The sequence below is a fragment of the Athene noctua genome, chromosome 6, assembly GCF_965140245.1.
Source record: "Athene noctua chromosome 6, bAthNoc1.hap1.1, whole genome shotgun sequence".
NCBI lineage: Eukaryota > Metazoa > Chordata > Aves > Strigiformes > Strigidae > Athene > Athene noctua.
Genome location: NC_134042.1, coordinates 23,333,118 through 23,345,614, shown reverse-complemented (window position 1 = coordinate 23,345,614; position 12,497 = coordinate 23,333,118). Strand labels below are relative to the sequence as shown.

The 12,497-nt window shown below is 35.8% G+C and overlaps 1 protein-coding gene across 3 annotated transcripts in view; it reads right to left on the bottom strand.

The window, feature by feature from the left end:
• Positions 1–12,497, bottom strand: part of AKAP6 (A-kinase anchoring protein 6) — a 297,564-nt gene that overhangs the window by 239,819 nt on the left and 45,248 nt on the right. For 2 of the 3 annotated variants that reach the window (XM_074909861.1, XM_074909863.1), the window contains exon 2: positions 266–623. In XM_074909861.1, coding sequence (XP_074765962.1) covers positions 266–589 — 324 coding nt within the window. In that variant the 5' untranslated portion in view covers positions 590–623. Of the gene's footprint in view, positions 1–265; positions 624–10,773; positions 10,857–12,497 lie in introns of those variants that run through there. The other variant, XM_074909862.1, reaches the window with a different exon arrangement.

Below are 12,497 nucleotides of genomic sequence, written 5' to 3'. Positions count from 1 at the left end.
ACCTGCTCTTGGAGTGTGAACATGTTCATTAACACGGTTATGACTGCTGAATTAAGTGATGAGTAAATAATGTTGCAAAACCCATGAGAATGATACTGTTTCTATTATCTCCCAGGAAAGAATTTATTCACCTTTTAACACAGACTGTCACACATGTTACAGCAGTTATGAAAATGCTATGAAAAGGCCTTTTGTTTACATTACTAGTCTCAGAGTTGAGTCAACCACCTTCACTGAAAAGTCTGCAATATAAAATTAATCCTACCTTCAGTTGTACTAGATGCACATCTACATGCTTGCTATCTGAGTCTTGCTGGACAGAGTAGGTCAGGTCCCTGACTCTTTCAGACGTCATCCGAAGCCAGGTCTCAATTTCTGGCAAGTGGAGAACAATCTTCCAATCAGCCCCAGTGTGCAGAGGAGGAGGCTTTTCGTACTGCTGACCAGAATCAAGCTCCTTCATGACATCTTCCTCCCCATCTCGTTCCACTGTAGGAGTCATGTTTATAAGCATGGGAGATGCATCAGATGGCATGGGATCCAGTTCTTGTCTTCTCATGGGAGAAAGTGCTACATCCATGGCTATCATGTGAGAGTCTAAACCATAGTTCTTTCTGAAATAGCTGCAAAGATCAAAAGAAGAGACTGCTGTTATGAGACCAAATTTTGTAATGAAAACGTTCAAAGGAAAAGGAGTAAAGGGCAGTGTTCACCCTGAAAGTATACATAGATGTTCAAGAATAGATTTTTCAAATTAACTTTGTTGGTTTGAAAAAACAAGTTCTTTGTTTGAGAAAAATAATAAATACTGCATTTCTCTCATTGCACACAATAACCTTGGAAATTACATTTTTCATTAATGAAAAATATGTGCAGATTTTCTACAACTGCAACATAAATAAACTGAGTATTAATAAAGCTAAGCAGAACTTCACTGGAGTCCACAAGTTGATACAGGACTGGCATTGTAAACTAGCCCATATTTGAACGAATTCCTTGGCCTGAAACTTATGATTAAACACAAAATATCTCGAGCTTAATTGAAATTTCCCAACAGCCCACTTGACTATTGATCACATACAACAAAAATTCTGAAGGCAAATTGGAAGTAATTATTAAGGACACTTGATTTATTGTAGGGAGATTTTAGGTTTGAAGTTTAAATTCTTGTAGTTTTGTTAGATTAGGATGTGGGTTTATTAGATTAAGAACTGCTACAATAAGCAACAACTCTATCAAAATTTATAGATAAAGATTCCAAACGTCAAAATATATACCTAAAATTAAAACATTTTACAAGAGTGGCTTTATTACAGCCCAAAAGCTGAGTCATCAGTATATGCTTACAAGGTTCACTGGAAAAAGTAAATAAGTAAAACATCTTACTTTGTAACTCTTTCTCTGTACTCTGTGTAGTACAGAAGGCTGCCATAAACCTTATGCCCACGAAAAAAAAAAAAAATACTTAAGAGCTTGCACCTGGTTTGGAGCTAAGCACCTAAAGCATTATGAGAGCTTTCATTCAGCAGGAGATGTATTTTTTACTTACTTTTGGAGAGACTCAAATTTGATGCATGCCTGCCTTTGACATACAGCTTCACTAAACCTTATATCAGCACTTGCTTCTTCAGTACTTTGCAACCCTAAGCTATATTTAATATGTCTACATTAAGAGAATTAAAAAGATTAGGTCCTTTTAAAGCTGTTTTTTGTTTTAACCTGTGCATGTTAGAAATACTTGAACTACATTTTAATAACTTTTGCTTGTATTCCTTTTCCATAGTGCTAAGACTGCAGATAACTCAGTCATGCAGCTATTAATTTGGGCAACATTCCAAGTTTTTACACTTTGACTTTGTCTTCTATAAAGACTTTAGCTTTTAGCATAATAGCTATAAGATTGCAGAAAAGAAACCAGTGCCTTTCACTATTAAATCAACTACACTGTGACTACTGTGTTACATTCCTAAATATTTCAAGTGGAGCCTCAGCATTCAGAGACTACTCGTGCAGGCAGTGAGAGTACCAAACACCAGTCTACTTATCATAGCCAGGAAGGACAAAAAACCTACATTTAATTTTAATTTGATTTTATTTTCTATACTGCTACTACTTAGTAAATTATCTTTTGCACATCTATCACCCCCAAAACCACAATATTTAAAACTGATATTAAGCTAGTAAATATTAATTTGGCACTTCAGAACAAAATTTTCTATCAGTGCAATCAAAGAAAGGGAATGAAAGAAGATTCCAATCATTTTTCAGTGCCTGCTGTACAATTTCCAACTCTTTTAGTTCGATTTTAAAAACTTCAGAGTTAAATGCTGTCAAATAAAAAGCTCTGCAGCAGGACTGCATGAAATTAACATTTCAGGATGCTGAGTATTTTTCAAGTCCATCTCTTTTCACTGCCTGTTTTTTAACTTAAACTCTGTTGTTACACATACTCAAAATACATTGTTAGACAAATCACTCAATTTGGAAACACCTTGTCCTAGACAATGCTGATCTAGTTTTAAAGCATATAAATCAACTGTACTAACAGGCAAAAGTATCTTATTACTTTAAGCATATTCTTTAACATTATTTCCTCCTGAAGATGAAATTTTGGTGAAGCACGTGGTCCTTATTTCTGCATGTTTATCATTAACAAATTAAACATGCCTACTAGCAAAATAAATGGCCCTGAATCACCAAATGATACAGAAACACAGGAAGTGCAGCACTTGCTCAGTAGTTTTTCCACAGAAAAAAACCCTGGCAGTCTTCTAGAGTGACTCAACATGACTCAGCTCTAGTAAGGACATTAAATCAATTAGCAAACAGAAATTAAAACATGCTCCTGCAGAAGCCAACAAAAGCTAGTCCATGCTGCATGCAGAGCGTAGCTCTAGCTTTGAACACCGAGTTTGCAATTAGCAACAATTAGGAACCCGCTGACCTGTAGTTGGTTTTTTGTTGGGTTTGTTTTTGTTTTTTTTTTTACGATGTGATCGCCTCTATATACTGGTTCTCCAGCATTACAGCTAATGCCTCCTTAATCATAGTTGCTCTTAAAGTCAAGTCCTTTGAATCCTTTTCTTTCTGCCAGATAAGTTGCAAACTTCAAGTAGGAATATGCGGATAAAATTTAAAATATTTCATTCTTTTCACAATCTTAAAAAAAAAAAAAATCCTACAAAGGTAATAAAACACACTGTGGATACTAATTAGCAAGGTCTGGGAAAGTTTTAAAAAGCTCACAAACACTTGAAAGGAGAAGCTGCTGCAGCTAGAGATGACTGAATCCCAACACTAAGGCATAGATTCATTAAATTGTTTCTTGGCAAAATAAAAAGGCATCATCATCCAGCTATGCTGCCAGAAAGGAAAGGAAAACTGAAAGGTTCTCCTGCGCTCTCCGAGAAAACTGGCCGTGGAGCGGCGCGTTCCCGAGGGTGCCCCTAAAATCACGGGAGAGCCCGTAAGCTCCACCCCGCTATCCCCCCCCCCCCCCCTCCCCCCACCCCCCGCTCCTCCAAGGCCACAGAACTGCCCTGTCACCCTGCACCGACCTATGAAACGCACTGGCAGGGCGCTGGGTGCACCCTCCGGCCACCCTCCTGCACCGGCTCCGAAAGGAAAACAGGAACAGCCCTGCCACGGAGGTGTTTTTACGAAGTTCTAATGTTGAAATACTAAATAGCAAACAAGGCGGAGCAGCGACAGTAAACCTCAGAGATACATCTACTGTAAGCAGTTCCGGCGGTATAAAACTTGCCAAAACACTTTTGATCAGAAGTAGGTTCTGCTTTTTGGATTACTGACCACGTGCACGTTAGACTTCCATATTTCTAACTAGGTCAGCAGCCTTGCAGAGGACTGTATTCATTAATTTTGTTAAGACACCAGGTACTGAAGATGGCTAATTTATCTGCTCTCCACCTCATTCTCATGTAGCCACTTGCATCTATTGTCCTCTAGCTAGACCCTTTCTCCTCCGATATTTCGGATATTACTTTTATACTGAAACATGGAAGGTGGAAGCAGCAAGACGGGGCATGGAAGTCCTTCTTCAACAGTTAAGAGTATTGGCATGATGTACCATCAGTGACACAGGATAAATTTTAGCAAAACCAATTTTAATTTGATATTTGAAAAAGTGTATATAAGAACAATATCCTATATATCAAGCTGTCAACTAATGGATTAAAACATTTGCTAAAGAAAGCTATGAATGGATGATCAACTTAAATCATACTTGACAGTCATACATTGTGGTGTTTGATTTTAATGCTGGCGTTAGAATTTGTCATATTTCTGCAGTATTTTGTTTTTCAGATTTCGTGGGATGTACAGACAGTGAATTGTAAACCACTATAAGTGTTAGAACATGTATTAAAACTGAATTAGACTTGCTCTTTAGACACTACTATGCAAAAATAATTTTTGAAAAGAGGTAAAGAAGTGATTCATTTCCTTTTAAGCAGGACCTCTGTGAGTGCTCAAGTGCTTTATAAACATGAAAATCTAAGCTCAGTCTTGTTTTTTACATCACAAAATCAATGACAGTTTTAGGTGGACAAGCAATGCTACATCAGACTCTAGCTTTCTTCTAAACCAAATCCTTTCTGTACCTGGAATAGCTGTATTAACTAAATGATTTTAAATTTGCAGGTGAACAGCTGAAATACATTTTCAAACGTCCTGATCAATAAAAAGTTAATCTCTCAATATTTTCAGGGAATGGCCTCGTTTTCATTATAACAATCATAGGTAAGAGTTATGATGCCATTATTTTTTAAAAATACACCTCAAATTATTTGTCTCTGTCACTTCTGAAGCTACTCTTTCAGTCTGATGAAAGCACACATTTATGAAGTACACAACATAGCTACAAGCTTTTACCCTTTCTTGTGGGAGAAGAAAAATAGATAAGAGTATTTTTTTGCCTTTAGTCCTTTGTATAGAGTTCTACTTTTTCATGGATAATAGTATAAAAGGTGAGAGATCCTGGTAAGCACATGCACACATATGCTTTCTATCTTCATCTTTAGTAAATGCATTATGCCTAACAGATGGCTGATTACCTTCCACTAATCACATAGGCAATCTCACTTTCCGCTGGTTTTCCACTCAATCAGATGCTAATGCTTTTATGCAAAACATAGAATGTGTGTGTCAACCATAATATAGTTCATCAATCACCACAAGCCTTGAAAGACTTTGCTCACTCATTCTGCTCCCCAATTATTCACATTTTCATTCTTTATAAAGTGCAGGCCATATTCACTCTGCCAGCTATCAGATCATCCACATTTTCCTCCAAAAGCAGTTGGTTCCTGTCAAACAAAGATTCATTAAGTATTTTAAGCCATACAGTAGTCCAAGCATTGATCAGTGGTGCAGACACTGCGTCGAGTGAATGCTGATGAGCTCTAATTTTTCTTACTGTCACATATTGTTAAAATCAGCCATAAGCAATATACAGCCACCTGTCTGTCAACTAAACAATTCATTTCATTCTCCAAAATGGCCCAAAAAACCCAAACTCCATCATTAAATAATTATGTCTGCTTGCTGACTTTGAAATCTAATGATGTAAATTTTAACATCAGATTTAATGAGCTCATTGATGTTGAGTTTTTTAAAATAGATACAGTCAAAATGAATATCTCACACAGCCAAGTTATAGTTCCATTTCTTTTCCATTTCAATAGTCTCAAGAGTTCTCTGCCAATTTATAAGACTTACTACATCTTTCCTGGAAAAGGCAATCTACTGTGTCTACTGCAGAGATGAACTGTCAGTACACCAAAAAACTGAAATACATTTCAGTAACTACATACAGAGCAACTTGAATTTAATATCACAGTAACACTGTCCATGCTACACTGATTCTTTTGCTGATTTCCTACATGATTTAAGAAATAAAACAATTTCAAAATTATTTCAAAGAACTGAATTCTAAGAGCCAGTTTCGTTTTTACTCTTCATATCATTCTCTATAAACACATTTTAAAAATACCTCCTTTACAATTATCCTACTATCACACCTAAAAATCTGAAGGAACTGGACAGGAAGGGAAAAATTTTCCATTTGGCACTGCTGAGCCTCCTATTTGATGTGTGTAGACTCTTAGAAGGTATATCTGATAGGGGATATGATGGCGCCTGAACTCCTGCAGGATATAGACCAAAGAGCCTTGCATATAATGTTCAGGATTAATATTGACATTACATGTGAATCATGATTAAAATGTTTTATGTTACTGATTTAAAGTCCATTAAAAAGTCTACCTCCAAGGCTTTAAGGTTAGCAAAGCCAGATCACCAATGATTAACTGCTGAAATCCTACTGTAGATGTTTGAGTTCCTGATATGTCTATAAATCAGGATTTATGTCACTGCAATGGCCCAACATGCTCTTTGGTATCTGATGTTTCTCTTTCTAATACAAGTGAAGGAAAATGTAGAATTTACAAGGCAAGTGTTTTCAGGGTACCAGTTTTAAAAGAAAGGTTCTGTGGGAGATTTCCACCAGGAAAATGAATAGAAACTGTAGGAAAATAAGGCAACACCTGAAAAAGTACCACTTTTTAGAGAAAGAGCCTCCACTGCTTTTGAAACATCACACTATTGGAGTTTTCCAAACTGATCACAAAATGCTTTTGACAAGATCCAATACTAAAAACTAAAAGAATCTAAATAGCCATGGGATAAGGAGGAAGGTCCTTCAATGCACAAATTATTGAATAGAACGCTGGAAACAGTAGCAATAAATGGACAGTGGAACGGAGAATGAATGTAGACAAATGGAGATCAGAAGCAGAGTTTCACAGAAACCTCTGTTAGGCACTGTGCTTAAAAAAAATAAAGGACCTGAAAATGGATGAACAATCAAGTGAAAAAGTCTGCAGAAGGTACTGAAATACTTGGGACAAATTTAAACTCTGAGTTAATGCAGGGCCTTACAGGACTGAAAAAATGAGCAGTAAAATATCAGATTAAAATCACTACAGGCAATATGAAGTTATGTGTATGAGAAAAAAAAACAGTCCTAATTGCATATACAGAATGGGCTCCAAAATGAATGTTACTACTTGAGCAATGTCTTGGAAGGAAAAGTATCAAAGTTTCATAAAGACCATCAGCTTAATAGTCAATAGCAGCCAAAAAGAAAATAAAATTTTAGGAACATTTAGCAAAGGAATACAAAATAAAGCAGGAAAAAAAAAAAAAAAAAAGTCATTACATCACTGTATAAATCCATGGTACATATCCAGCATGTTATGCGCAAATCTGGTCCCCTCATCACAAAGGCAATTTGAAAGACAAACAGCAGTAAGTAATCCTCTCTCTTCACATGAAAACTGAGCAGGGTAAGACTCTCAGCCTTGAAAAAAGGTGACTTAGGAGGATAGAATGCAGGTCATAAAATACAACTTTAAGACCATGCTATCCAGAAACTTCAAATGTTGCTGTTTTTCACAGCTTGGGCCTCTTCATTCTTCAAAAGAACCCCAACCTTTCCACAGTGGAAGAAGTCACCATATTTCCTATGTGTTCTTTGTCCAAAGGGCATTAAAGTGGTAGACCACAATTCCTCTCAGGGTCTGTCATTTGCCCAACCACCTTATACACCTAAGGGCATGCTTCAGCCATTCATTCTACTCGCTATGGCTTTTGCATGCAGTTCTCCAAAGGAAGACCTGGAAGACCCAAGCAGGACCCCTTTCAGGTATTCCTTTCAGAAACAACTAGATAAAAGACATTAACCTGCAAACAGCTTCATTTCAAAGAAAGCGTAACTGAAAATTCCAAACAGCAAATAGTCCTGAACTCACGTCTCTCAAGCCCTTGATTTATTCAGTGTCTTCAGCTGCTTCAATAAACTCCAAGTTCCTGATCTAAATTTATTTCAGTACATATAGATAAAGACACAAGTATGATAATCTATATGAATAAAAGCTTTGGAAATAAATCCAGTATACTCTTATAGACAATTTGTACCTGTACTGTCAAGTCCAGGAATTTCATAAACTGTGGAAACTGTACAGTATTATGGCTCTGTAAATAAACAGTGGATTAATACTGGAAGCAAAGCAGAGATCTGTTTCAGAGAGAGTACACATTTCAAGAGGTAATAACTGTGCATCTTTACACAAGCACCAAGTTTATCTAAAAAAATATCTAATAGTTCTAGCCCAGCATTAACTGCAATTATCCTCAAAAAGAACAGCAGAGGAGTGGGGATGCAGAACAAAACAAACTCAACCAAAACCCCCAACTCTATATTTAACTTTTCCTCTGCAATTAGTTATTGGAATTACCACACTCAGCCTAGAAAGCAACCGTGGAGAGAAAAGAATGCTTCTCTACTAAAGAAAACGTGTCATACATGCTTATGTAAAAACCTAAACACTGTGATGTATAGTGAAGTCTTGCCTGAAACAGTGCATAAAATTTATACACTCCCAGCTTATATCATTTTATGTTCTCACTTATATAAAAGCAGGGAGACTAGCTGGAAATTATCACATTAGACAACCATTATGAGGTACATCATAAAAAATTCTACGCTACAACATGTACAGACATTGAAAACTATTGTGTAGTGCCAGACTCATACAGCTCGAGCAATGTATTCAGAGAATCAAACATACTGGGATGAGTAGTTGTGTTTCCTGGCCATTTCTGACTCAGCACAGGTTTGCCCTGCAGTAAGAAACAGTGACGGGGGATGATGTGGTGTGAGGAGATTAGCATTGAAATGGACAAAAACAAATTAACTGCTTCATATTAATTCATCATTACTTCAGCATCCTTTATAACTGTCCTATGCTACCTTAGGCTTTTTTTTATACTAATTTTCACTCCAAAATGTCAGCACTACATAGAAGATATACAGAGTGGTAACTTTCATATGCTGATTCTTCAACATACATGTGAGTGGTTGGCTGTTGTTTTTTGGTTTGTGGTTTTGGGTGGATTTTTTAATCTCCCTGTATAAAGCCTTTTTTGTCATTCTAGTGGCCAGTAGTGAGTAAAGAATTTTCAATCATTACATACTTTTTCCCTTCACCAGATGAAAAAGTCAGATGGTAAAGGATGCAAAATATTTAAATCTAGCAAGCAGGTAGTCCCTTGTTCCAAAATTTTTCTCCAAAGAGATAATGTGAAATAACTTTTAAATTGGAAGAGAGCAAAATCAAGATGAGGCTTGTGTGGATACTAATCTGGATTTAAAACGGTCTTTAAGTATGCACAGAGGCAGTGAGATGTAGGTGAGAGGACCGATTAATTTGCTTGCGTCTATACCACCATAGGTCCTTGACTGCCTACCAAATCTGACACATGTCCAGTCAGGCAGGAGAGCAGAGATAACCTGCAACTGTTTGTACACATTTGTACAGTTGCTGAGAAATTTTTGGGGAAAAAAAAAAAAAAAAAAAAACAACAACAACAAAATATGAAGCAGATTATTTCCACTCCCTAAAACAAAACAATTTACACACATGACATTTCATTTCCTATCTGTGTGTGTCACTTTCTTGAAGTGCTCATCCACTAATGGGCGCAAGGTCTCCACCAAGTAAGTGTGTACCAACCTTTTCCAGCTCCGAGCAAGATTACTGTCAATTCCCTCACACACAGCTAGTTTGGGAGCTCTCTAGAGGCTGCTGAAATACATGGAAGTCCACTTGTTTTACATCACTAGATTTTATTCCAATTGTGGATTAAAAAAACTAATTTAATTTCAGCTATATGAAAATATCTTGTCAAATTACTCACAGAACCCTAGTTCAAGTTTTCTTCTTTAATTGTATATTTAACTGGTAGCTGGAAAAAGGGTATTTTTCACAGAAGGTTAATTGATTCTACAAGACTGATGTGCAACGGTAAATTTGAAATACAAAAATCCTCACATCAAAAATCTTCCATAAATAACCTTTTCAAATTCTTTGATCAATTAAATTGCTTTTGACATTTTTAATAGAAAAAAAGAGGGTGAGATCTTTCTCTCTTTGTTCAAAACTTCATTCTTTCCAGATTTCAGTTGTCATTTTAGTTTGCTTTTTTCTGACCACTTTAAAAAAAAAATCATTTTCTTCTCCAAAACAGAAAATAACAAAGAAATTTTTTTTATTAAGTAATGACAGTTAAAAACCACAGTTTTGATGCAAATTTCACTGCAAAGTTCTAGCCAGTCCCACTATATTTCTTGGGAGTTACCTCAAAACCAGTACTCCCAGGATTTCTCCTATGACAGCAGAATTAAGGTACTGCTGTAAGTCTTAGCTCAAAGTTAGGGAAAATGAAAATAATACGTTTCACTGTAATTTCACACTCCAATTTCCTAATAAATACATGCTAATCACTTAGGAGAAATCTTAACATTATTTCAAGGAAAATTATCCAGAGGCTAAACAAGCTTATTCATTTTTATTATGGAAGTTGGTTATAAGAAATCAATTACTTCTATCAAGCAACATGACCTCAAAATAGATCATACAGGAAGAGCTGGGCAGGGTTGTTTTAGCCCATTTTCAAGTTATATTATTTCTTATCCTCTCATATGTACTGTACAAAGTATGTCAGTCATTGCCAACCTCTGGCTACAAAGTCTTATATCTTTCTCTAGGAGTCACTCAAGATCATCATTTGTGCTTTTTCCTTAAACTAAGGCAGTATCAGACATATTATAGGTAGTGTAATACTGGATGCCCAGTCACTCAGTTCAGAAGTTATAATAATAATTTTAAAAAGAAAGAAAAAAGATTCATCTACCTGAAGAATTCTTCAGGACACAATATTAGTATGTCAGATCCAACAATGCAACTTCAGGTATTTAAGCTGCCCCAGCCCCAATCCTAGTGATAAAACAGATCAAAATAGCCATGAGACATGCTGCAATATCTGAAACTAACTTGGTTACACTAAATTTTAACAGTTTTATTATAATAAATATTTTTGACGAAACTGCTACTTTTTGGAATGATGAAAAATGAAGCAGCTGAGATCAGAGTCTGATCCATTTGGGAAATCAATATTCTATATTATATGAGACACAACACACTGTGGCTAGCTGACCCTGCAAATTCTCACTGTCATGTAAAGTTTAACTGTAAATAATTTAGCTGTTAAATATAATATTTTCAGGCCTTATCTAGAAGAACACCATAGCCATTGCTTGTTACCTCAGCTTAGGGATTCACAGAAATAGACTAAGGTCTTTGGAGCACAAACTGTTTTTTTTACTGTCATACTGAAGGGTTCTGCTCTATTGTTTTGGTTCCTGTTACTATCTAATATCAATAATACGTTATTAAATGTGTACATTCAGTTGTTTCAGACATTCAGTTATCACAGTAATGGTACACTGTAAGACATTTTTTTCATTTTGGGGATTAATTTTTAATATATATAAAAATAAGAGACTTTCTGTACTCCAAGGATGAGCCATGGCTTCAGTAACCATTTTGCAAACTCTTTCTCTCAATCACTACTTGGATAAAATCCTGACCCTTGATGTTGACTTACTGGTCACCTAAAACCAGATATGTGGTCATGCTGTGTTATCAGTTCATTGGCACCATCACCCAAGATGAGTACGGTTGCTTTATCCTCTTCCGTTCTATTGTGCTATTTTACAAGGTCATTTACAATTTACAAAGCATCAGGAAGGCATTTCACCAATCCCAGCATAGAATTATTGTTTCTGGATTATACTAAATGACAGAGACAACTTCATTTTCTCCACACACAGTATTATTTTTGTACTGAGAGCTTTCTAGTTTCACCATCACCCATCTTCTGACTATAATCCAGAAAGCTACTTTCTCATCTCATTATACATAAGAAATTTTGGAAGAAAAGCTATACATTAAACAGTATCAATGGCATCTCTAAACAGGGTTCAAGCACATTTTCATCTTCATTTTGCATTTGAACTCTAACCAAATTTTAAAATATTGGCAATTGCAGAACTTTATTCTTAAATCTAAATCAGTTTCAACAACACTGATAGCAGCCAAGAAATTTTTCAGTATCAAATACTCTTGAATTATCATCTCGTACACTTTTCTGAGTACACAAGTACATGAAATGCACCAAGACTACCCACCACCACTGTTACAGACTGCATCTCCTCAGATAAGTAACTGATTCTGATCTCTCTTCGATTAATAACTAAGAAGTCAGTAAAATGACAGAAATAAGAAAGCAGGCTTTCAAAGGCTGTTAAGCTGAACACAGAAAATTAAGGTACAAATGTTTTTACCCTTTTAAGTCATTCTCAGTTACGTAACACTGCTTTTTTTTTACCATCAACTTGATCAGATACATCAAAATTAAGTTAAATTAGAGGAGGAATCCAAATGTAGATAGTTCTGAAACTTTAGAGTACAAAATTTTTGCTTCAAAACTTTAACTAGCTATAAGATATTAGCATAGTATTTGTAATATTAGTAATTCAGCTTTAACACTGATGCTCTGAGTAGCTCTGTACTAAT